The sequence below is a fragment of the Pleurodeles waltl genome, chromosome 4_2, assembly GCF_031143425.1.
Source record: "Pleurodeles waltl isolate 20211129_DDA chromosome 4_2, aPleWal1.hap1.20221129, whole genome shotgun sequence".
In the NCBI taxonomy this organism is placed as follows: domain Eukaryota; kingdom Metazoa; phylum Chordata; class Amphibia; order Caudata; family Salamandridae; genus Pleurodeles; species Pleurodeles waltl.
In genome coordinates this window covers 424,627,711-424,654,887 of record NC_090443.1, presented here as the reverse complement: position 1 = coordinate 424,654,887, position 27,177 = coordinate 424,627,711, and the positions used below count along the sequence as shown (strand labels likewise).

Sequence of the window (27,177 nt, the reverse complement as noted above, 5' to 3'; positions counted from 1 at the left end):
GTGGATGAGGCGGGCCGAGGCGTTTTGGATGCGTTGCAGGCGGTTTTGGAGTTTGGCGGTGGTCCCGGCGTAGAGGGTGTTGCCGTAGTCTAGGCGACTCGTGACAAGGGCGTGGGTCACGGTTTTTCTGGTGTCGGCGGGGATCCAGCGGAAGATCTTGCGGAGCATACGGAGAGTGAGGAAGCAGGCGGAGGACACGGCGTTGACTTGCTTGGTCATGGTGAGAAGAGGGTCCAAGATGAAGCCGAGGTTGCGGGCGTGGTCTGCGGGGGTCGGTGCGGTGCCGAGGGCCGTGGGCCACCAGGAGTCGTCCCAGGCGGACGGGGTGTTGCCGAGGATGAGGACTTACGTTTTTTCAGAGTTCAGCTTTAGGCGGCTGAGCCTCATCCAATCTGCGACGTCCTTCATACCCTCTTGTAGGTTGGTCTTGGCGCTGGCGGGGTCCTTGGTGAGGGAGAGTACAAGTTGGGTGTCGTCGGCGTAGGAGGTGATGATGATGTCGTGCTTGCGTACGATGTCGGCGAGGGGGCTCATGTAGACATTGAAGAGTGTCGGGCTGAGCGATGAGCCTTGAGGTACGCCGCAGATGATCTTGGTGGGTTCTGAGCGAAACGGAGGGAGGTAAACTCTTTGGGAGCGGTTAGCGAGGAAGGAGGCGATCCAGTCCAGGGCCTGGCCTTGGATCCCGGTGGAGCGTAGGCGGGTGATTAGGGTGCGGTGACAGACGGTGTCAAAGGCAGCCGAGAGGTCGAGGAGAATGAGGGCGACTGTTTCACCGTTGTCCATCAGGGTTCTGATGTCGTCTGTGACTGAGATGAGGGCGGTTTCCGTGCTGTGGTTGGTTCGGAATCCGGTTTGTGAAGGGTCGAGCAGGTTGTTGTCTTCCAGGAAGGTGGTCAGCTGTTTGTTGACGGTCTTTTCTATTACCTTGGCTGGGAAAGGTAGAAGAGAGATGGGGCGGAAGTTTTTCAGGTCGCTTGGGTCAGCCGTAGGTTTCTTTAGTAGGGCGTTGACTTCAGCGTGCTTCCAGCATTCGGGGAAGGTAGCAGAAGAAAAAGAAGAGTTGATGACGGTCTGGAGGTGCGGGGCGATGATGTCGTCGGCTTTGTTAAAGATGAAGTGCGGGCAGGGGTCCGAAGGGGCGCCGGAGTGGATAGAGTTCATGATGGATTTGGTTTCTTCCGTGTTGATGTGGGTCCAGTTGTTGAGGGTGATGTCCGGGGAAGCGGGTTCAGTGGTGTATGGTTGGGTCTGGTGTCCGAAGCTGTCGTGGAGGTCGCTGATCTTGCGATGGAAGAAAGTGGCGAGGGATTCGCACAAATCCTGTGAGGGCGTGACGGCGTTGGCGCTGGCGCTGGGGTTGGAGAACTCTTTGACGATGCTGAAGAGTTCTCTGCTGTTGTGGCTGTTTTTGTCTAGTCTGTCGGTGAAAAAGTTCCTTTTGGCAGTGCGGATCAGGTGGTGGTGTTCGCGTGTAGCGTTCTTGAGGGCGGTCATGTTGTCAGCGGTGTGGTCCTTGCGCCAGGCCTTCTCAAGGGCACGACAAGTTTTCTTTGATTCTTTGAGGGTGTCAGAGAACCAGAGAGGTTTTTTGGTGTTGGTCTGTCGATGCGTGCGTTTGAGGGGAGCAAGGTTGTCAGCGCAGTTGGAGATCCAGTTTGTGAGGTTGAGAGCTGCGTCGTTGGGGTCGGTGGTGAGGGTGGGTTGGTTGGCGGCGAGAGCGGAGAAGAGTTGCTCTTCAGGGATCTTGTTCCACTGTCTATGAGGGATGGGTTGAGTGCGGAGGTGGGAGGTCTCGCGTCGGAATGTGAAGTGGACGCAGCTGTGGTCGGTCCAGTGTAGGGCAGAGGTGTGGCTGAAGAAGACGTGTTTGCTGGCGGAGAAGATAGGGTCGAGCGTGTGTCCGGCGATGTGGGTGGCGGTGTTCACCAGTTGTTTGAGGCCGAGGTTGGCGAGGTTGTCGAGCAGGGTGGTGGTGTTGGGGTCGTTGTTTTGTTCCAGATGGAAGTTGAGGTCGCCTAGGAGGATGTAGTCCGGTGAGGCGAGGGCGTGCGGGGAGATGAAGTCGGCGATGGCGTCGCTGAAAGAGGCGCGAGGTCCGGGAGGACGGTAGACGAGGGATCCTCTGAGGGTGGTCCTTGGGTCGGTGCGAATCTGAAAATGCAGGTGTTCAGCGGCGAGGGGGGGGTCTTCGGTGGAGGTGGTGACGCTGATGGAGTCTTTGAAGATGATGGCGACACCTCCTCCTACTTGGTTGGTGCGGTCTTTTCTGGAGATCTTGTAGCCTTCGGGGATGGCGGGTAGCGATGTCTGGAGCAGAGGAGGCGTTCATCCATGTCTCCGTGATGAAGGCGACGTCCGGGGCTGTGGAGTCCAGGAGGTCCCAAAGTTCAACGGCGTGCTTGTGGACGGAACGAGCGTTGATCAGGATGCACTTGAGGTGGTTGATGGCGCGTGGGCTTGTGGTCGTGGTAGTTGCGTGGTGGAAGATGCGTTTGCAGGAGTTGCAGGCGAAGGGTCCATGGGTGCGTTTGGGGTGAGCTAGGAAGCAGGTTTTGGAGCGCCCTGGGTTGAGGGCGTGGAGGGTGGTGGGGTCGTAGCGGATCAGCGGGGCTTGGGGGAGCTGGGGACCAGGGGTCGTGGCGCTGGGCGCGGGCCAGGCGCGGACGGGCGCAGACGGGCTTGCCTCTGGCGCGCCTCCGGCGCTCCAGCGGCGTGCCCGCTGCGCGCGCCCGCTGCGCAGTCGCGCAGCGGCCGCCATAAGAGGTAGGAGGGGGGGGGGGGGTCAGCTGGGGGCGAATGGGAGCTGGGGGGCGGGGGCGTGCAGGAGGTCGCGGCGGGAAAGCGCGAGGGAGGGGGGGGGACAGGTAGAGTGAGAGGAGCTGGGGGAGGGGGTTTAGGGTGGAGGAGGGTGAGTGTTAGGAGGTTTGGAGATTAGGGAGAGAGATAGGAGTAGGGTTGTGAAGATAGGGGAGAGGGGGTTGTAGAGGTGGGTGAGGGAGAGAGGTAGAGTGAGAGGATAGGGAGATAGGTAGTAGAGGGGGTGGCGGGAGGGGGGGAGAGATAGAGAAATAGATAGAGAAAATAGATAGAGAAGTCGATAGATAGGGAAATAGATAGATAGACAGATAGGTAGGTAGGAGGAGGTGGAGAGTGGGGGAGTTAGATAGTGAGATAGGGAGCTAGAGAGATAGGAAGATAGGAGGAGTGAGGGAGGTAGATAGCGAACGGGTTAGCTAGGGGTGAGAGAGGGGGAGGCGAGTGAGGGAGGGGGATGAGGAAGGAGCAGGAGGGCAGGCTCGGGGGAAGAAGACGGAGGAGGTAGAAGAGCCGAAGACAGGAGGACAGGAGAACAGAAGACAGAAGAACAGAAGACAGAAGAACAGAAGACCGGAAGAGCAGAAGACCGGAAGAGCAGAAGACAGAAGAACAGAAGAGCAGAAGAGCAGAAGAACAGAAGAACAGAAGAACAGAAGACCAGAAGAACAGAAGACCAGAAGAACAGAAGCACAGAAGATCGGAAGAGCAGAAGAACAGAGAAGAACAGAGAAGAACACAGAAGAACACAGAAGAACACAGAAGAACCGAGAAGAAGAACACAGAAGCACCGAGAAGAACAGAGAAGAAGAACACAGAAGACCGGAAGAACACAGAAGAACAGAAGGGAAGAACAGAAGAACAGAAGAGAACAGAAGAACACAGAAGAAGATTGCAGAGGGGGAGCGAGGAGGAAGAGACAGAGAGGAGGAAAAGAAGCAGGAGCAGGAGAGAAGGTGAGTGGCGCGGGGCAGGGCGAGGGGCTGGGAGGAGGGGGGTACTTACAGTTAGGTGGGTCTCAGGAACACAGGAACTCGGGAACTTGGAGGAGCTGCAGCGGCAGGGGGAGCGACCTACCCTTGGGTCTAGACCTCTCCTCTAAACCTTCCATGCTAGTGTCCAACTAATTTGTAGCATCCTACATGGAAGTAATCATGCTTTGAAGCAGTCGTACACTTGTGCTGATGTCTTCAACTGCCATAGCTCTTTCTAGTGCTCGTTCTGCTACTTTCCTTAGATTAGGTCCTTGCTTATTAGGTCAATTTCGAAAGCTAGTTTTTATCTTGCTCTCCAACAGAGCCCTAGAGTTTGAATCACTGCAAGTAGGCATACCTGAGAAAGTCGTCTGCGGCTGGATGGCATTCACATCCAGCACACTGCTTAGGACTTTTTTGCCTTTTATCACTGCAGTATAATATGTTGCTCTTTCGTGGCATAAGCATTCTATCTTTTCCCATATTCACAATTCCAATGGGCAGCTTCTGCGCTGAGAAAGACAAAGACAAAAAAGCTTGAGTTAATCTCGGCCACAACTTCTGTTTTGCAAGATTATTGCCTTCTGTGCAATCTCTGAGCACACCACCACTTGTCTATCGTGCATTTAGCTATTGATATGTAATAAGGTCTTATATTGTACTGCATCACAATAACTCAGCCTGCCACTTCACACTAAACCTATTTCCTGTGGTGAATCCAGTTCTATCTTGCCATTCTTACACAGCATTCTACAGCGGTATTAATCTGTACTACCAGTCTAGAGCCCAGTGTAAAGGTTGCACTTATGAACTAAAGTTCGATAGCCCAACCTTAGGTCATTCAATGATAAAACACAGTAATAACTGAATTATGGTTTTGGCTCAAAAGCACCAAACAACAGAAATTCAACATTTATGGAATGCATCACACACAACAAACATCAAAATTCATGTCACCCACAATGTTTGTTGGACTGCTTTTTACCCTGTGGCATTGACGAATGGGTGTTTTGTGCATGACGGGTAACGTGAATTACGGCGTACAATGTGTGCGTTGTATACCAGAACTGGTGAATTTCACCGGTTTCGTTCTTTTGTGCCAGAACCATAACTCGGTTTTTAACTGTGTTTACTGAATTCGTATGTTTTTTTTATAGTACACCTTATTCCAACTCCCCAAAGCACAAGTCATTTGGCTGTGCCCTGCAGAGGTTAGGGAAAAGGGCCTAGCCTTAGCCCAGCCCTCCCTATGCTCTGTTGGCCTAACTCTTCTAATTAAATAGGCTCTTTGCTTTTGTGGGCGGTTCTCAAAAGACGTTTTTTTATTTTTTTTAATGTTTTTTTCTAACAATGGTTCGTTTGGGAAACATATTTTTTCATTTTTTTCCTTTGTTGGTGGAATTTGTTTAAATGCTCTCCCATCTTCTTCCCTATTTTGTATTGTGTTTACCACACCAGATGTGAACTTTGCATTCCATGCAATAAAAGGAAGGTGTGCGTTTACCACCTTTCCCGGTTTGGTGAGAATGTCTTCCGGAATGCTCGGTAGAGGGCCACTCTCCTTTGCCGTGGCTCACTCCCACTGGCACCTCATCTACTGCCTTAGGTGCTTCGACCTCTGCTGTTGTTGCATTGCCGATGTTCCAAATGAGTTTGGTTCTCGATATCCTCTGCTTAGTTTCTTTTCGATGAGATTGGAGGGCACAATCCGGCACTTAGTTTATTTTTTCTTGGGGGATGGCTGAAGAAGTCCCATACGAGACCTTGTTCTGTTCTCTCCTACGTCTTCCCAGTGCAGAACAACTCATTTGCAACAGCTGGTGATCCTGTAATGTCCCTCTGCACATCGTCTGCCATGGTCTGGCCTTGCCTTTCAGTCCAGTCATTCCCAAACACGAGTGCCCACGTCTCCTGCTCTTTCTAAAATGGTGCTTCTTTCACTTGTTGCCAAGGAAGTTGCAGTTTTTCTCGTGGAGCAAAGGTACTTCAACTGACTAGTTAATCGGAAAGTCAGACTGGTCTTAAAAATGTAAAATAGTCAATGGATGTCACCGAAAATACAGTGATTGTTGCTGCGCATGCCAGATCTGCAGTCCTGCGAGGGAGGCTGCGGACTCTGCTCAGGAGAAAACAAATGTTGAACAACCCCGTAAGTTTGGTTTGTGGACCAAAGGCAAACTGAGGGGGGACTTTTGAGGTACATTGAATGTTTTTTTGTTATATTTCAAACAACCCCTAAATGTGTTGGTGGACTGTGGACTATCATTAGAGGCAGCAGACTTAGTACACCGAAAATGGAGTGGCTGTCAATGGCCTTAACTCACCTAATATGGCACCCATAGGCCATGACCTTGACACCTAGACCGCAGACAATGGGCACTATCTTAGGTATACCATTTCAGCAGTCTTGTAGTCGAGACAGTAGAGTGCCCTCACCATTTTTGCTCTGTGCTGTGTGTACAGCCTTGCATGGATTTTTTTCTTTTTTTAAATTTATGGTGGGAGTCAATCGAGGGTCCCTCGCAGTGGCCTGACAGTAAGGGTCTGCTTACCCTGCCACATACTACGGCCTTCTAATTTATTGCATGGATCGTGGCAGTCATAAAAGTGTATTTTTAGCATCTGACACTGTGTAATTTAAATATGTTAAAGTGGCACTCTCCCGAGCATTCCTACATTGTCACTGCGTAGTTATCATTCAGTTATGTTTTCCATTGACAATCATTTTTGAGATTTTTCCCTCTAGTTTAGCTATGGTGGACGGATCGGCACAAAATCTGTCAATCCATTAATATTATTAGCTAAGGATAGGCATGCCAATTTACATTTTCCTTTGTGCAGGGGAAAAAAACTTAAGAGGTGCGGTGAAAACCTTTTTTTTCCATTTTAGCTCCAGTAAAAAAAAAAAAAAAAAAAAGTGCTGGCGTCAGAGACCAAAACTGCTCAATTTATACAAACTTGGCATGTAAGTAAAACTTTACGCCTAAAGGGTACTTTCATAGGTGGGGTGACAATCTGTTTAAGTAGTTTTTGAGATACATAATTTTAAAACGTTCCCAAGCAGGCATGAAACGGTTAACACTTTTGTATATCCCTACTATTTTAACCCCCGATTCATGACTTGTGAATCCTGTCAATCACATTTTGATATTTTCTTACAAAATGTGATTAACTGGATTAGGGCGCACTTTTTTTCCTGCTGTCTCGAAACTCATGAGTTTTGCTCTGTCAAAACAAATGTTCAACAGCCATTTAGAGGCAAAACTCCAGTGGTCAGGGGCACCCAGATGTATGGAAAATACAAAGCACCAAAAAAAGGGCATGGCTCGCAAGTCAGCGACTGTCATTTTACAGGAGGTAGGCGCAACCACTGCTGAACAGAGTTCGCTGCAGGTTGGGTGCAATACCTGGCACCCATAACTCGATGCCTAACACCTTGCACAGTGGTAGTTTGAAACGAAGTACACCATAAAAAAAAAAATACCAACCACTGAAAAAAATTTAAAACTGGCTTCTGGTTCAAACGCGCATAGTAACTGAAATTATCAGTTACGGTTAAGAAAACACCAAAAACACATGCCATAACAGTGTCCAACAAGCACAAATACTGTTTGCTAACCACACAGACACAAAAGCAGTTAACAGAAGGACACCATGGCAGACGTGTTTTTCACTTAATATATGTATTGTGTTTGCTTTTAACATTCATGCCTTTTTCGGCAGTTAAATTAACACTGCCCTAATCTTCTCTGACTGAGCTCTTTTCCAGATGCTGCTAAGCCATACCCCGTGTGTCCTTAATATGCCAGGGCAAGGGTCACTGTTTTGTTTGGGACAGGAACACGTTCCTCCAAAAAGTTATACCTGCTGTCTTCTGTCAGGCTTCTACCACAGGCCACAAGTTTACACCTCCGCTCTGAGTTGACTCACCTAGTGCGTACATTTAAGTGATTGACCAACCTCCACTCATACACCAGAGAAGATGCTGTAAAAAAAGAAAAAGCACCTCAGGTACTTTCATGCTGCATGCATGAATCACTATTTATTCCATCAGTAGCTTGGGAGAACGAGTGCCAGATTTTATCACCAGCCCAATGTTGCCTTTTTCTCTCTTTGAATTAAGAATCACTTACTTTACCTTCTGGAGACGTTTCCATGCTAAAACATGTATTTTTGTGCTGGCTATATAGAAGGAATAGGGGGCAACCAAAGACCTCTGGAGTTTCGTGTCCTGTAGTCCATACTGTCATGTCACATCCCTCAAGGAGGCTTTAACAATTAAAGCTGGGTTATTTAAATTGAGATGGCTGATAGTGTGAGCTCCTTAACTCACCCTACCCCTAAGAGATCAAACTACCATCTCTTTTAAGGTTAGGACAGGGTAATGGAATACTGCAGGATCTACTATTCTGTAAGTGTAATATTTCAATGCTTATGAAATCTGTAGCCATAAGTGACAGAAAGACCTCCGAGATCTAATTATCAGGTCTGTATAAAGAATGTGCATTGAAACATCCAAGTGATCAGCCTCTCTATCCTTTGTGAGACAGGTCAAAACCATGTTCCATCTCGTACCTCAACAGTGTGATAGAAAGACTTCTCAGATCCCATAACGCCTCAGACCTAAACAGCTTACATTGTGCTCTGCTTGGCCATGGCCCCTTTCTTTGTGAGAAAACGGACATGTGTTTGCCATCTCCTGCCCTCTAGTCAGGAAATGCACTTCTGGCTAATGTGTTTTGTTACCTCCTGACTTTTCGTTTATGGGTCCTCCATACTGGAAGAGCCTTCAAGGATCTGAGAACTGCAGTTAATCTTGTAGTCAAGGATACAAACAGAATAGTTAACTGTTTTCTCTGTCGCACAAAGCTGTAGCTAGGGGCATAGTTACCATTGGTGCAGTGAATTGGGGCCCAGAGCCCTCTGAACTCTGATAAATGCTATATTTTACTATCCAAACAGCTGTCAAATAGGCTATTTTTCTTGCTTGCACCAAGACCCCCTGGAATCCTTGATGCGGTGCTGGTTGTAGCAGCTGAATTTTAATCCCCTAAATGATCTTCTGCCAAGAAGCTCTCGGCTTAATGCTGTGCTTTACAAACATACACCAAATAATTAAAATATAAACTAAAAGTAAACCCTTAATTAAGATGCATGGGTAACGAGGTCTACTTCAATGTTAACACCCCTGAGAAGAAATGAAAAGGTAATTTACCTGTATCAAGATTTTCCAGCTTGAAGCCTAACTCAATTCACATATTGTATATGATCTCACAATGGAGTATCTGGGTTAAGGCAACCATTTTGTTTGCTCCAAAATTGAAATTTTGGCCATCAATCATAGATGTGGTCAGTGCAACCTGTGATGATGTCAATCCGAAATCCACAACGAAAACAATATTTTTACACTGACATTATGTACCATGTGGGGGCAATGAGTACATTATAAGAAAAATTGTTTGCTAACCATTCTCTCCATTGGGAAGGGGACGAGGCAGTCGCAGGTGAACCTAGATTTTTTCAAGCTCCATTTAAGAACATCCATTGAAACGCCTTTTCTTACCTAGCATGACTAGAGTGATGCTTAGTGAATTTATTAACTACAGAAGATGTTATTATCTAGTCTAACTGGGTGACATAGTAGAACTTTAAAGGGATACTAAAACTTGGGACTTTTTCACTGAATAGCTGTAAGTACCCTTTATTTATTAGCACTGTGCTATATGTCACTAACTCTTCCCTTGGTGAGAACAGTACTGTGGTTGGGTATACTGGTACTTAAAAGGAATCCGGTTACCTACAATAAGGAGACTGGAAGGACAAACTGGTGTGAGAAATATTTTATAGTTTCCCACTGATTGGTTAAAACAGCAGTGTGAAACTAATACAAATCCAAGAGATGACGTTACTCTCCTGGGACAACTAAGAACGATGCAGACCCCTAGCATACAAGCCATTATATTGCTATAGTTAATGTGAGATGCTAGGATATAAGGACAGCTAGTACATTTCACTTTTGGTCTTCACATTACACAAACACAGCTTACATTCTAGCAAATCTGTGCAATTTATCTACATGAAAAATCTCCGACCCCTACAATACCACTTCTCAATATGCACGGCGCAATTCAAACAAACCATGTTTTAGTACAAATTCAGAAGTTTATTTACCTTTTGGATTTAACACGTTTCAATTCAAATTGTAGGGTTTCTGTGCAAGAAGTAGGACCATCAACATTCATCCCGATATATATGGGTGAGAAACGTGTCTCCCTATACCTCAGTGGTGTGTAATATTTTTCATCTTTGCCCACAATATTGGTCTTTACATCATCACAAATAAAATAATTCATTACAACAACAGGTTTCCACGTTCGTTATTTTCAAACATGCATATGTAAACGTTCTCTTCCCCCCACTCACTACAACAGAAACATTTAGAAGGAATATCACACTCTTGACTTTTCTGTTTTAAGTGCTAAGTCTTTTCTTAAGAAATAACCAAGGTCGTTCCAGTTTTTGAGAAATACATTTAAGCTGTAATTGTTATGTTGGAAATTGCCCGGCTTTTAGAGCTCCCTCTAGCAGGTCTGTGGTGTGACTTCCAAGATTATGTGCCATGGTCGACATGTACAGGATCAGTCCACCCTATACATTACACTCATCATCCCTCTATATACAGAGGAGATTTGTGAAATGCTATCCTACGTTACATGCCCTCCTTAGAAACCTTGCTTCAGACGTGTGTCCTCCATAGCAAGGAGGGCTCCCAGCTGTGGTCATCAGAGTTTTTAAAGCTCGCCCCAAGGTACAAAAAATCAAAATCAAACAACAGGACATGCACTAAAGAATATAATAGTATGGTTCTAATTCCCCTTTACATTAAGGTGCATAGGAGGTGTTTAACGAGGAGCTGTAGCATCCTGCTAAGCAAAGGTAAGATGTACGTATTTCAAACCATAGTCCTACACAAATTACGACAATGGGCCACTGTACACATTACCATAGGTAGGCTATTTGCTGATAGATTGGCAACGCTTTTCTCTTATGGTGATATGTTTAACAGTCACTTGTGGATTTTATAAGTCCTAGTGAAACAGAAAATACCAACCTCAACCAAACAAAACCTACAAAATAACCTGAAACCAACACTGCTACTCTGTTTTAGGCCATAATTTGAGAAGTGCACTAGCTGAACATGTAGGTGATTGGTGACCTTCTACATTATTGAAACAAAAATGTAAATTACCTAAAGCTACATGCAACTGTGGTCACCGAGCTTCAGGCAACGGTCACAGAACTCTTCCCCACGTTAATGTTAATGTTAACAGTGGATGACGTAAAAATGTTCTAGTAAGCTTGCAAAAGAAACCAACACTTGTACAAAAACTGTACACTATTCATAATGGTTCTGAAAAGGCAATTTGCTGTTTTATTGACTTCTCATAACTGAATTCTGGTTCATTCTCATTGAAGCTAAAAGGGTAAAATATGTGTTGTTCTTTAAGTCTCTTTAAGAAGTATTTTCAACTTCTTCAAAAATAAAAACAGGTTTGCAAAGGATAGTGAACAGGACAGATAAGCATTTGTTTTTTTCCCCATAACAGAACACTTGGCAAACACCGATGTCATTTCATATCAAGAGCAAAAGTCTCTTTAAAGAAAAGCGGCGCTAGCACATATAGTTAATCACCATGAGGTGAAACATAACACATGGTGAAAAAATAAAATAGCAAATTATATTTAAAAGAGTACGTATTCTTAACAAGCTGATCAGTATCCTTCACATGTGCATCCTGTGTTGCAGTTTGCTCAAGACTCCTCATTCTCTACCATTAATGCTGCAGTTACAGCATCAGTTGGTGCTCCATCACGATCAGCAGCAAGAACTACAAGTTCACCAGCAGCACTAGCAGCTGTGGCTGCAGCTGCCTGAGGTGCTTCCTCTTCTGTGGGGCCATGTTCATCAGGGGCAGGAGCTAGAATGGCCTCTTCTACAGTTTTCCCCAAGAGAGAGGTAATTTCGTGTCCTTGGCCTACATTCTCATTGGGTTTATTTGATTCGCACTCTAGGACGTCATCTACAGCTGCCTCCCCCTTGTCCTCCTCAGCAACAACACACTCATGTGACTCTGTACTGGCATCTACACCTTCCAAGGCTTCATCCACGTCTACATCATGGTCAACGTTTTCATCTGTAAATGGATCTTCGCCCTTGGGGAAAGAAGGGAGAAAGTGAAACTTAATTCTCCATCGTACGATTTTCTTTGCTATACAGTTCAATTTCCACTTTATTTTGATTAAACATCATGCCACACAAACACAAGTATAAACTATTCACAAACTAGTAACATTTTTAAAGGACCTTAAAGAATGAATTATTATTTTTATTTTTTTTAAATGGCACAACTATTCCAGAGGTCATTTCCTGTGGAATCTTGTGGAAATTAATTAATACGGTCCCCCGATGAAATGTAGTGCATTTAGAATATGAAGGTTCTGCATATTTTCTTCAAATACCGTCACACTTAAGCTTCTACTAATTGCATGCGCTGCTCTCAGACAACAGATGCAACTGTCCCTCTCCACGTTCCATGGCATGCAATAGATCCTTAGGGCTGCAAAAGGCACAGAGGCAAGCACAACATTTCGCTACAGTGACTGACTAACGTCTGCCACCGGACTTTAACGTCCAATAGCAGCAGTTTAATAAGTCTTGCCTTTATACAGAAATTATATTTTAGGTCGATTCAACTGCCTGGGCCTCTTTTAGGTCTAAATGCTGGGAAGAAGTTGATAAAGCTGAAAATGGGCTAAATGAACACTTGTCTATATTCATAATAAGCTTCACGAATGCTTCAAGAGTATCTCTCATAATATCATATTGTGAATTAAATTAAGGGGCCCTAGAGATATGGGACGGAACAACCTACTGAATCTCCAAGCACCGTCTACAGTGAGACAGATCTTTACCCGACATTACTGTCAAGTTGCTTTCATCAGACCTCCATGTTCTGAGCTTAAACATCGCGGTTTTATCTCAAGAATGTAATTTAAGAGATGAATCCTCTGTTCTGAAAGTACAGATGCATTATTAGAGATAACTGCTACCTCCAAAAGACTTTGACAATCTCAACCACTTAATTTCAGAAAACAGCCCACATTTTGGCTTTATGTGCTGCCGTACCGATAGTTTAATAAAAATGTAGGCCTGATGAGCTAAAATTGAACTAAACTAGCACTTGTTTTCCTGGTGTAGTCAAACCAAGTTAGGGTTCGAGAAAATCTAATACCAAGATAGTAGTAGCAGCCACTCACTTTTACTCTGCAAAAAGCTTAACTTTCACTTGCGTCTACTCATGGTTATAAATTTTGATTCTATTAAATTAATACTCTGATCTCCTTGGGCACAGATATGTTCATAAACAGAAGAGTAACTCAGCGTATGTGCGGGATCTAGGCACCCATTTTAAATAAAATGTTCATTTTTAAATTAACAACAAAGATAATTAAAATGCAAGTTCACTCAAAATATGCATTTATTTTGCAGTTTTACAGACCAAAACGTATATCATTTGGTGAAAGCTATAAACATATGTTCTTTGAGTAGGGCTTTGTCAGATGTTCCTCAGTGCCATCTTTTATCTGTGAAAAAGCTCAGGGGCCAGCACATTTGTCTTTCTTTGTTTCCAACTATCTCCTGAACTGATCTCGGGTTTGGGGTGTTTCACATCCTAAAGCCCTGAACTGTAAAGGAGTACTTCCATATTTATACTTTTTCATGATCATTTAGTGAGAGTTGTGCTGCCCTTAGATAATGATTCATGGTTGGTGAGTAACAGGATGCTAAAGCATGCATATACTTTAGGCCTGTCTCTTATAGGTTACTTGTGACTGAATCATCACTTTAGACTCGCCCATAAAAAATTAACAATGAAGGAAATGGTGCCTCTAAGGTATTAGGATACACATTGATAGCTTCACATTGTTCCTCCAAGAATGCCAGAAGATGCACAATCACAGATTGCACAGGATGTAGTTCACCTCTTGTGCTCTGCGAGTATGATTGCCAAATACAATGTGCCTAATTTTTATTCACGTTTTAGGTTTCACATGACGTTTAAGAACACCAGCTATTAAATTCTATGTTGGTGGTGGTAGAGAGTAGTTTTCATTTCCCATTCCTTTTGAAAGAGAACCGTTTGTTCAATGTTCTTTTCAGTCATGGTGACAGCTCTTCTTAAAATATCCCTTCTATGATAGAAAGAAATACTGACCAGATGAGCACCACTCACACCACTGAAAAGTGTGAAATGTGTTAGGAGGTGATCCATAGGAGGCTAAAAAGCAGCGGGTTTGCTTCGGGGATAACCTGGGTTTGCCTTAAAAGAGAAATAAGCACTCCGAATTCACACCATTAAGAGAACCAGTGGAGATAATGAGAAGCAAGTTCAACAGCTTTTGTCAGCAAATATAACTGTGCTCTTTCATATTCACTCCAGGTTTACTTTCCAGAGACTGAGGAAAAGGCTTGTGTGAAATCCATAAGCAAATCCATGTGAAAAGGTGACTAGCTCGGCCAATGATTCAGTAGAGCTTTCTGTGCTTTGCTCCAAACAGGGGGTCTTTTTGGCAGCTGCCCTTAATGCTCTGTCTCTTTTGCCCACAATATAAACATCAGATTTTCTGGATATTCCCTCTTCGGATTCCTTTCGAAGAAAAATATCCAAAAGATGAAAAGTGGCTGAATCACTTATGTCGGTTGGTTCTGAAAAGGGGAGGGAGTTCCCCGACGAACAGTTCATATTTTGCAGTAGAAAGTATAGCTATTCCACACCACTGATATAAACACCCTGTATGGAAAAACAGATGCGAAAAATACATGCAACAAATGTCCGCCTTCTACCAAAAAGGCAACAACTTGAAAGGTGCAGCAGCAACAAGCAACTGGCATCAGCAGTGCATGAGGGCCCACTTGCGACTCGACTCTACTGACCTATTCCTAGTGCTTACATCGCATTGGACACTAACATTACCAACTATATTCAGCAGCAAAGGACAAATAGGTGGTAGATACAGTCCTGCATGTCCACTAACTCAGGTTTTGTTTTCCATTCAATATTCCACCAATAGTGACAAAACATTTCTCCTCACCATAAGTATTGAAGCTTCAAAAGTTTGGTGAAGAAACAGCCAGCTGAAAAAGTTCCAAAACATGAGATGAACTTGGAGAATATGGAGCTTTATTCACCCTTTTTTTGTTCACAAAAGGGCACCAATTACAAATGTTGATATATATGGAAAATGTCACTTACCCAGTGTACATCTGTTCGTGGCATTAGTCGCTGCAGATTCACATGCTGTGCACATCCCGCCATCTGGTGTTGGGCTCGGAGTGTTACAAGTTGTTTTTCTTCGAAGAAGTCTTTTTTCGAGTCACGAGACCGAGGGACTCCTCCCATTTCGACTCCATTGAGCATGGGCGTCGACTCCATCTTAGATTGTTTTCCCCGCAGAGGGTGAGGTAGGAGTTGTGTATGCTAGTAATAGTGCCCATGCAATGGAGTGAATACATATGTACATAATGAAGTTTAAAGTAATATATTTACAAATTTACAAATGTTCAAGATCAACTTCTAAACGGCTACAGGCTCCCGGGGAGGCGGGTGGGCGCATGTGAATCTGCAGCGACTAATGCCACAAACAGATGTACACTGGGTAAGTGACATTTTCCGTTCGATGGCATGTGTAGCTGCAGATACACATGCTGTGCATAGACTAGTAAGCAGTTATCTCCCCAAAAGCGGTGGTTCAGCCTGTAGGAGTTGAAGTTGTTTGAAATAATGTTCGTAGTACAGCTTGACCTACTGTGGCTTGTTGTGCCGTTAACACATCTACACAGTAGTGCTTGGTAAATGTATGAGGCGTAGACCATGTTGCTGCCTTACATATTTCGTTCATTGGAATATTTCCTAGAAAGGCCATGGTAGCCCCTTTTTTCTGGTTGAGTGTGCTTTTGGTGTAATAGGCAGCTCTCTCTTTGCTTTAAGATAGCAGGTTTGAATACACTTAGCTATCCACCTAGCAATGCCTTGTTTAGAAATTGGATTCCCTGTATGAGGTTTTTGGAAAGCAATAAATAGTTGTTTTGTTTTTCGAATTAGTTTTGTTCTGTCAATGTAGTACATTAGTGCTCTTTTGATGTCTAATGTATGCAGTGCTCTTTCAGCTACAGAATCTGGCTGTGGGAAGAACACTGGTAATTCTACCGTTTGATTCAAGTGGAACGGTGAGATCACTTTTGGTAAAAATGTTGGATTTGTCCGTAGAACTACTTTATGCTTGTGTATTTGAATACATGGTTCTTGTATGGTAAATGCTTGAATTGCACTCACTCTTCTTAGAGATGTGATGGCAATTAAAAATGCAAGTTTCCATGTTAAGTATTGCATTTCACAAGAGTGCATGGGCTCAAAAGGTGGACCCATGAGTCGTGTTAAGACAATGTTGAGGTTCCATGAAGGAACTGGTGGTGTTCGTGGTGGTATAATTCTTTTTAGGCCTTCCATAAATGCTTTTATGACTGGTATCCTAAATAATGAAGTTGAGTGCGTAATTTGCAGGTAGGCTGAAATTGCGGTTAGATGTATCTTTATTGAAGAGAAAGCTAGCTTTGACTTTTGCAATTGTAGTAAGTATCCTACTATATCTTTGGCAGATGCGTGTAAGGGTTGAATTTGATTATTATGGCAGTAATAAACAAATCTTTTCCACTTATTTGCATAGCAGTGTCTAGTGGTAGGTTTCCTAGCTTGTCTTATGACCTCCATACATTCTTGTGTGAGGTCTAAGTGTCCAAATTCTAGGATTTCAGGAGCCAAATTGCTAGATTCAGCGATGCTGGATTTGGATGTCTGATCTGTTGTTTGTGTTGTGTTAACAGATCTGGTCTGTTTGGTAGTTTGACATGAGGTACTACTGAGAGGTCTAGTAGTGTTGTGTACCAAGGTTGTCTTGCCCATGTCGGTGCTATTAGTATGAGTTTGAGTTTGTTGTGACTCAATTTGTTTACTAGATATGGAAGGAGTGGGAGAGGGGGAAAAACGTAAGCAAATATCCCTGACCAGCTCATCCATAACGCATTGCCCTGAGACTGATCTTGTGGGTACCTGGATGCGAAGTTTTGGCATTTTGAGTTTTCTTTTGTTGCAAATAGATCTATTTGTGGTGTTCCCCACATTTGGAAGTAAGTGTTTAGTATTTGGGGGTGAATCTCCCATACGTGGATCTGTTGGTGATCCCGAGAGAGATTGTCTGCTAACTGGTTCTGAATTCCTGGAATAAATTGTGCTATTAGGCGAATGTGGTTGTGAATCGCCCAATGCCATATTTTCTGTGTTAGGAGACACAACTGTGTTGAGTGTGTGCCTCCCTGTTTGTTTAGGTAATACATTGTTGTCATGTTGTCTGTTTTGACAAGAATGTGTTTGTGGCTTATTATGGGTTGAAATGCTTTGAGCGCTAGAAATACAGCTAACAGTTCTAAGTGATTTATGTGAAACTGTTTTTGCTGTATGTACCATTGTCCTTGGATGCTGTGTTGATTGAGGTGTGCTCCCCACCCTATCATGGAAGCATCTGTTGTTATTACGTATTGTGGCACTGGGTCTTGGAAAGGCCGCCCTTGGTTTAAATTTATACTGTTCCACCATTGAAGCGAGATGTATGTTTGGCGGTCTATCAACACCAGATCTAGAAGCTGACCCTGTGCTTGTGACCATTGTGATGCTAGGCACTGTTGTAAGGGCCGCATGTGCAACCTTGCGTTTGGGACAATGGCTATGCATGAAGACATCATGCCTAGTAGTTTCATCACCAGTTTGACTTGTATCTTTTGATTTGGATACATGGTCTGTATCACATTGTGAAATGTGTGAACTCTTTGTGGACTTGGAGTGGCAATCCCTTTTGCAGTGTTGATTGTTGCTCCTAAGTATTGCTGTGTTTGACACGGCAGAAGGTGTGACTTTGTGTAATTGATTGAGAAACCTAGTTTGTGGAGGATTTCTATGACATATTTTGTGTGTTGTGAACACCTTCTTAGCGTGTTGGTTTTGATTAACCAATCGTCTAGGTACGGGAACACATGTATTTGCTGCCTTCTGATATGTGCAGCCACTACTGCTAGGCATTTTGTAAAAACTCTTGGTGCAGTTGTTATTCCGAATGGCAACACTTTGAATTGGTAATGTATCCCTTGGAATACAAACCTTAGGTACTTTCTGTGTGAAGGATGTATTGGTATATGGAAATATGCATCCTTTAGGTCTAGTGTTGTCATGTAGTCTTGTTGTTTGAGCAGTGGGATTACGTCTTGTAATGTAACCATGTGAAAGTGATCTGATTTGATGTAGGTATTTAATGTTCTGAGATCTAGTATAGGTCTCAGACTCTTGTCTTTTTTGGGTATCAGAAAGTACAGGGAGTAAACTCCTGTGTTTATTTGTTGTTTTGGTACTAACTCTATTGCTTCTTTTTGTAGCAATGCCTGAACTTCTAGTCCTAGAAGATCTATATGTTGTTTTGACATATTGTGTGTTTTCGGTGGGATGTTTGGAGGGAATATGAGAAATTCTATGCAATAACCATGCTGGATAATTGCTAAGACCCAAGTGTCTGTTGTTATTTCCTCCCAATGTTTGTAAAACTTGGTTAGTCTCCCCCCCACAGGTGTTATGTGTTGGGGATTTGTGACCTTGAAGTCACTGCTTGTTTGGAGGAGTTTTGGGACTTTGGAACTTTCCTCTATTCCTTTGAAATTGTCCCCCTCTATATTGTCCCCGAAAACCGCCCCGCTGATACTGGCTCTGGTAAGTGGGCTTTGTTTGTGAGGTTGTGGCTTCTGTGGTTTGCCCTCGAAACCCCCCTCGAAATTGTGTCTTTCGAAATGTGCCTCTGCTCTGTGGGGAGTAGAGTGCGCCCATGGCTTTGGCCGTGTCAGTGTCTTTTTTAAGTTTTTCGATCGCAGTGTCCACCTCCGGCCCAAACAACTGCTGTCCGTTGAATGGCATATTCAGCACAGCTTGCTGTATCTCTGGTTTAAATCCTGATGTATGCAGCCATGCATGTCTCCTTATTGTTACAGCTGTGTTGACAGTTCTAGCAGCTGTGTCTGCAGCATCCATTGCTGACCGTATCTGATTATTGGAGATACCCTGTCCTTCTTCTACTACTTGCTGCGCTCTTTTTTGGAACTCCTTGGGTAAATGTTCAATAAGGTGTTGCATCTCATCCCAATGGGCCCTATCATATCTGGCTAGCAAAGCTTGCGAATTTGCAATACGCCACTGGTTTGCTGCCTGTGCCGCCACCCTTTTGCCTGCAGCATCGAATTTTCGACTTTCTTTATCTGGAGGTGGTGCATCTCCTGAAGTATGAGAGTTGGCTCTTTTGCGCGCTGCTCCCACTACAACAGAGTCTGGTGTTAGCTGTTGTGTAATGTACACTGGGTCTGTTGGTGGCGGTTTATATTTTTTATCTACTCTTGGAGTAATGGCTCTCCCTTTAACAGGCTCCTCAAACACTTGTTTGGAGTGTTTTAGCATTCCGGGTAGCATAGGAAGACTATGATATTGGCTGTGTGTGGACGACAGTGTATTAAAAAGAAAGTCGTCTTCAATGGGCTCTGAATGAAGGCTGACATTATGAAATGCAGCTGCTCTTGACACCACCTGTGCATAGCCTGTACTATCCTCTGGTGGCGATGGTTTAGCTGGATAGCATTCTGGACTATTATCTGACACTGGTGCGTCATAAAGGTCCCATGCGTCAGGGTCATCTTGACTCATTCCTGTATGAGTTGGGGATTGCATCATTGGTGGAGTGGCTACCGGTGATGGTTGCGGAGAGTGATGTGGGGATGGTGGCGGTGTTACTTGTTTAGCCACCCTTGCGTGTGGCTGTTTGTCTTTGTCTTGGTAGGCAAGATTGCGTTTCATTTTGACTGGAGGAAGAGTGCTGATCTTCCCTGTATCTTTTTGAATAAAGAGCTGTCTTTGTGTGTGATCTGGCTCTATTGCCTGTAATTCCTGTCCAAATCTATGTGTCTTCATTTGTGTGGACAGTCCTTGTTCCTCAGTGTAGGAACTTGTTTTCGGTTCCGAGGCCGGATATTTCGGTACTGAAACCTTTTCGGCTGCTTTTTTCGGCTCCGACGAAACCTTTTTTTACTTTCGGCGTCGTGCTCTCTCGGTGCTGACCCGTTTCGGTGCCGCTGTCTCGTGTCGAATCTTCTCTGAGCCACTATCTCGGGCCCGAGATTGCTGTGTGCCGGTATCTCGACTGGAGTCGGATGACTTCGACACCAGCTCGCCCTTTTTCGGTGCCGATGAACGGTCACCTACTTTTCGGGTTAAGCCATGGCCTGTTGGCGGTGGTGTCCCCTGGGCTTTAGCGCTTTTCTCGTGAGTTCTTGGTTTCGACGTCTTACTCACGGTTTTCGGCGTTTCCTCAGGATCGATCTCCTCAGAGTCCGACTCCTGGGTGGAGAATGTTTCTTCCTCCTCCTCGAAACGCTCTTGTCCTGTCGGCGCCGACACCATTTGCAGTCTTCTTGCTCTTCGGTCCCCGAGTGTCTTCCTGGACCGAAACGCTCGACAGGCCTCACAAGTATCCTCCTTGTGTTCTGGTGACAAACACAAGTTACAGACCAGATGTTGATCTGTATATGGATACTTGTTATGGCATTTTGGACAGAAGCGGAATGGGGTCCGTTCCATCAGCCTTGAAGAGACACGTGGCCGGGCCGACCAGGCCCCGACGGGGATGGAAGAAAACCCTGAAGGGCCACCGGAGCTCTTCTTAATTCGGTGTCGATCTGTTGTAACTAACCCAATACCGAACGCAAACAATACCGATGATTTTTCTGAGATTCTAACTAACTTTCCGACCCGAAACACGGAGCGAAAAGGAACACGTCCGAACCCGATGGCGGAAAAAAACCAATCTAAGATGGAGTCGACGCCCATGCGCAATGGAGTTGAAATGGGAGGAGTCCCTCGGTCTCGTGACTCGAAAAAAGACTTCTTCGAAGAAAAACAACTTGTAACACTCCGAGCCCAACACCAGATGGCGGGATGTGCACAGCATGTGTATCTGCAGCTACACATGCCATCGAACATATATATATATATATATATATATATATATACACACACACGTATATGCAAACACAGTGATAATTCAAAAATAAATTAAATATCCAAGAAAGAAATGACTCACACAGATTGACTCACCAGAGAACAAAAATATATTTCCACTACCATTATTCAGCTTCCGCATATCTCAGTTAGTACAAAATTGATTGACCAGTTACTGCACAGCTGACACTGCTGGATTTTCAAAAAGCACCATGAGTGAAGGTTCCATTTGGAATCTGGAAACAGTGTAGCTCTGAGATCTCTTGAGATAAGTTATAATCAAGTGGTATTGTCACTGATGTTCAGTCCATCAGGATGCACTGATTTTAAACAGTACATCCAGAAGTTTTATCCAGAGTTCATTAGTTGTTCTGTTAAGACATGTTCCACAGAGAAAATCTTCAAATCTGATAGCAAATGGCCCACGAGGTTTAAATGATTGGCTGCAGACTGGTCAAGTATCTTATTAATTATTGCTGGTTTGTGATTTGGATGTAATTCACTGTTTGGCCTAAAGGAACAAGTTCTTATCTGGCAGACAATGTAGCTAGCTGCAGATTCCTTATCTTAGAATTATCCCAGCGTGCTTCATCACTGTCATCAGTTCTGGAAGTGACGTTTGCGGCATCTACATAGGTGCCACCCTGGTTCACTAACAACAGTTTCTTTTCACGACTTTCCACGCCAGAAGCGCGCAGCCATGAACAACACTGACCACTGGGGTGGAAAACTAGGGCCCTAAAAGGCATTTAGTCTTGTTCCTAGAAATCTGTTTGCAGAGTCTCTGCCTTCTTGCATGGAGATCGAGTGGCAGCAGTTGACCGCCTTTGACCTTTCCTATCACAGCAGGTATTGTAGCACATAAACCTCAGACCGTTGCCCAGAAAGGATCAGCAGACCAATGCCTCAGGAATGGATATGGTAGAATTACTGCCCTAACAGAACACAAGGGAAGCTTTTCCTTATGGAAGAGGAAGCCTCACACACACTAGGTATCATGCTTAGTGCTATGAACTCCCTCCTGTCTAGGCTCACCAGGAGGTTGAGTCCACCTTGGTGGCACTGTCCTACCAGGGCGTGGAGAGGTTACAGATGATGAAGCATTACACAACTAAGTGGCATTGAGTGACGCCCCTCTGGCTATGTATCTGAGTCAGGGATTAAAACAGGGATGGCGCTGCAGGTGAGCCCTAACAGCACCAGGAACATCGGCATTGGGACCGACGCCGGGGAAGGTTGAGGTGGTATGACCACCATTGTTCCGATTCCAAAGGTGGATCCTTGAGGCCCCACTGGGGCCAGAGCTGCCGACATGGTACCAACAGGGTCCACTCCTGACCCCCCAGGGCCCGGAGGTATGCCAGATGAGTTGGCCCACCCAAATATAAGGCACATGGCATCATAAAATTCCTTTCGTTGGATGGGGGATGCTTCGGCTATCGGAAACTCAGGCAAGCACACAGTCAGCCCAGATGCAGGATCCACCATGGAGTGAAGCCTCGAATGCAGACGGTCCCATGTCTCGTCGGCCGACAGACATGGAGAAGTCGAAGCAGGCTTTGAATTCTTTTTCTTCTTGTGTCTAGATTTACCTGAATGTCCCAAAGATTTCAAATGGGGCGACGACCTCGGACTCTGTGACCAATCCTGGGAACTCCTTCTTGACTGGGATCTAGACCTGTGCAGAGTGACATGACGGGCCGCCATCAACTTGAGGGAGTGCTTCTTCAAAGCCATGGGATTCATTGCTGCAGTCAGAGCATGACTTTTGGTCGTGGTCATGCTTGAGGCACCACAGGTAAACAAGATGTGGGTCCATCACCAGTATCGTCCGGTGATGGACACTGCAGGTCTTCAAGTCGGCCTTCTTTGAAGACCTTCTGCTAAACCAGGAAGAAAACACCTGAAAAGCCTTGACAAAATGTTAAAAAAGTAGTCAGAAAATGACTGAAGGGTGAATGACTCCAATCACGCATGCAGAGTCAATCAACGCCACCTACGGGCACACGGGGTGCTGCTCACAAAAACTCTTCCGGATCCAGTCTGACACATGGGATAACTCTAAAGTAAGGAATCTACAGCCAGAAGACAGACTATCCATCTGTCTGTCTATCTCTCTATCTCTATTGCTTTTGTTACAGCTTTGGCACTGAATCACATGAATAATGCATGTTGATCAATATGTAAGATGCTCTCTTATGCTCTAAGTTAGTCTTGTATCAGAACTCGTTACTGATGATGTTTGGGAAAGGTATTCACATGTTATGCACATTTTAGACTCACAGCAACAACCCCTGCATTTGTTACAGCTTGCTTGAGTTCAGCTCTCAGAGTAAGAGATTGTAAACTGGGGAGCTTTGAGATAAGCTATGACTTGTGGTCTTTTTGTAGTTTTTCGCAAATGGCTAATAAGTGAAATGTTTTTGCAAAATAGTTTTGTGCTTAAGAGCTGATGGATGATAGACACCCACAAATGAGATTCTGCCACTTTTGTTTCTTTGATTGAACTGCAAAGACTTGTCAATTTGTTGCTGCATAATATGCGTAGGAACGCCTTGCATTTGAAATAATCAAGCACACTCCTGTAGATGTTCTTTACAAGTGTCCTCATAGCTGCAATTGTGTCTTAGTCAGAGATCTTGGTTGTAGATGATGCTGAGTTTAGTGTGATGTGGGTGACACAAAGTACAGTTTAGATACAAATGACTATCTGTAGTCTTGCTGTACAGATTAAATACAATTTTCTGATTGTAAACTGTGAGTAGCACATTCTGAAAAGAGAGATGATGCTTGTGTTTAAAATTGCTGCTGGCGAGTTTGATGGCAGGATGGATACTGTTGATATAAGCTGCACGTTCCTCAAATTTTCTATTGCCTGCATTCCATATTAAAAGTATTTAATTTAAGCTGGTGGTAGCTGGTGGGGCCCATAGGCACTCATTGAGGACTGGGCTTTTTGTTCCCCCTAGGAAATTTCAAGAGAGCAGGAGAGGGAAAAAACAGAGTAAAAGCAAGCAGAAAGACATAAAACCTTCACATAGGGAGAAAGTAGTAAGCTGCAAGAAGTGTCTGCTCTTTGATTAAAGAGGATTGAGGTGGATTCCAGACTGCGCAGAACTGGTATGCCGCCCTCTTGCATGTAATCACATTGGCCACAGGCTTCAGAGCTGGATTCAATGACACCTTGTAGCTTTGTTGCTGGAAATGCCAACATTTACTAGATTGAGGAAAAACAGCATACAGAAAATGACTTCATGTGAACGGTTTTAGTAGTAATTCAACTTAACCCTAGACGTGGGGCACTGGAAAGGAGCCTGACTCAAAAGGTGGCATACTTACTCTTGTGATTTAATACAGCCACACAAAGGTTAAATGAGATGGCACACTTGCAGAATTAATAATAAACAAGCTTTGAGTGAGCTGGTCAAACTACATAATTTCTTTAAAAAACCCATTGTCATAATTAATAATGGAGCCCTGTAGGTCTGGCGCAACGATCAGAGAGGGACAAACTACAGCTAGTGTGTATGAGATATATCCTATATGGGACTGAGTTTCCTTTAATAATATCTATTGAAGTAGGATACCTGTTTGATCGAATAACAATTTCACTAATAAGGCGGTTGAACCTGCGGCTGCGCCAAAGCAAACAGAATGGCCAAGCAAAATTGGAATATTTTTCATATTTAAACTACAATGTCCATAATACCTCAAAAACACGAGCTGAAGATAGCATAACCGAATTTGCAAAGTTTGAAGTTCTCTTGGATTGACAAGATAAGCGGCCTTTAAACTATGGAGGAACCTGACTATTAGCCATAAAAAACAAACATGTAAAGCTGAAATTATAAAACCAACTAGTTTTCAAACGATCTGATTATGAACTACAGTTACCAGGGGTGCAACTAGACCCGAACTTCAGGGGAAGGAGGCCTAACACTTCCAGTAAGTGGTGCGTGTCATGCATTTCAAGCAAAGCGGGCAGAGCTATCTTTGAAGGAAAGAAGTCACAAACTGCAGTTTAAATTTAGTGAACAACCTCAATCTGAATATGACTGAAAGATTGGAGTCTGTGGTTACTCCAGTTTCTCACCTGGATGAGTTGCTTGGTGGCAGGTCAGGCTGTGGAGGTCATCTTGTGGCGTTTGATCTATTTGCTTCAGATGAATATTTTGATTTGTTACATGTTTATTTTTCTGTGATTAGAGATCTTCTTTTATTTGACAACTTGAGGCGTTGTCCATTTAAGTATGAGCAAAAGTCAGAAGGGCTTTAGCACTTAAATATGATTTTTGTAATATCTGCATAACAGTAATAGTTGAAATTGAAGAAGGAGATTAGGTCCGGTGGTGAGCGAAGGCAAGTACCATAGAGGAAGTGGAACTGATAGGTACATTAGTTGTGAATTGAATTGAATGGAGCTGACCTGAAGGGATAAAGTGAGATGATCTGTCTGATAGAAAAGATGCAATCTGCTTCAGTTTGCCCGTTTGTTTCGAAGTCTCTGTGGAAGATTGAGATGATGAATAGTAACAAAGATAATTAGGAGTTCAAGTAACAAGCCTGCTACTACTCCAATACAGATATTTGTCTTAAAGCAGATCTCTCTATCTTTAAAAAAAAAAAAAAAAAAAACAGCCTGTTATTGGCCAGAAGTAAAAGGGATCTCCAGATGTAAAAAGGATCTTGTTTCAAGGCATGTTGTTTTACAAAGGGTTCATGTAAGACATTTAGAGTTCCTTTGGGAAGATACCTGTATTCAAGGAGTTGTTGACAGTTCTGGCTGGATTGGCTACAGAGCTATCTAAGAGGACACTGGTCTGTAGGGACGTAGCTGGTGAGATTCAGGGGATGTGAACCTCACATTTCCCAACTAAACAAGTGGGTAAAACCAACACAGGCATAGCAGACTCGATTCTGGGCCCTCAGACCCAACTGCCAAGCCAAGAATGCATTTATTTAGGGTAGGTGTCACACCCCATACACCCTCCCTGAAGCTATGTTTCTGTTGGTCTTCTGATGATTCTGGCCTATAAGTGTTCGCAGCATTGATGAAGTATTCTATGGTCAGGAGATTAAAGGGGTTAACTGTAGTTGTTTTCATGTTTTGTTACTGGTGAACTGAGCCGGGCTGCTACAATTGTAGTTGAGCAGTGGGAAGGCAAGGAGGGAGACTGACTCTGGTGGTTAGGAAGCAATTCAGGTGCGACATGCATTCAGCAAGGGTCAGTGATGAGGAGGCCTTTTCCGGTGGTGCCAAGGAACCGAGATGCCCTAAGGTTCTACTACTTAGGGTATTGTGGCTGAATGACCCCTTTCCCTCTGAACTCTTCTAGAGGGGTGGTTGTTTGTGATGTTTAGGTCCCTCATCAGGTCTACAGGACACTCAACAGCTCTCCCAATTCAGATCTCCTTTCCTGTGGTACGTGCTCTTGGCCATGGTCAGCTCACCTGGACATAGGGCAGGTCTTCCTAAAGCAAGGTAGACATCAGGTATTGTGTTTTGTTAACTTTACTTGCTCCAATCAGGTTTCCTCACTACCCTCTCCAGAAGAAAAAAAAAATGAAACACCCACCTTGCTCACCATATAAACACTGTGGAGTGATTACCACATGTGTACATGGAAATAATGTATATTTAGACCAACGACTGTACACAAATATGCGCATATGCACTTGTTATCTATCCACAAAACATCAGATTTACAGGAGTCAACTACACAACTACAGAGTGAAAAGATCATAAGAGAAGCCATTTTAATTTAGGAAAACATAATATTGCCTGAACACAGTGTTGGGATGGGAATGTCCGCTGCGAGGCTTGCAGTCATGTTGCCCTATCCTGAAAGCAAAACTGTAAGCATCTAGTTCCTCAGATTATGTCTCTAGCCTCATGCTGATCTAGTGTATAGAAGCTTATACTGTCCCTTGACATGACTGAGGTCCTAGATCTGTCCTGTGACCTGAAGGGGAGCACACTAAGCATGTCTTGGTTTTGCTGACAGTTGTTATGCCATTAATTGTGTTTGACCAATTACTTTGTGCTTCACCACTGCGCATATTAGTTGTTCAATGTTCATCAGTAGCACATTACATTCTGTATTCAGTTTAGCTGCCTATTGGCTTTAACATGGCATTAGACATTACATTGGGTATTTAGGTTAGTTGCCTATTGGCTTTAACATGGC

The 27,177-nt window shown here is 44.2% G+C and overlaps 1 protein-coding gene across 5 annotated transcripts in view; it reads right to left on the bottom strand.

Annotated features, from left to right (window-relative positions):
• Positions 1-9,933: 9,933 nt before the first annotated feature.
• Positions 9,934-27,177, bottom strand: part of AKAP8 (A-kinase anchoring protein 8) — an 816,848-nt gene continuing 799,604 nt past the window's right edge. For all 5 annotated transcript variants that reach the window (XM_069231685.1, XM_069231682.1, XM_069231683.1 and 2 more), the window contains one exon: positions 9,934-12,005. In XM_069231685.1, coding sequence (XP_069087786.1) covers positions 11,604-12,005 — 402 coding nt within the window. In that variant the 3' untranslated portion in view covers positions 9,934-11,603. The remainder of the gene's footprint in view (positions 12,006-27,177) is intronic.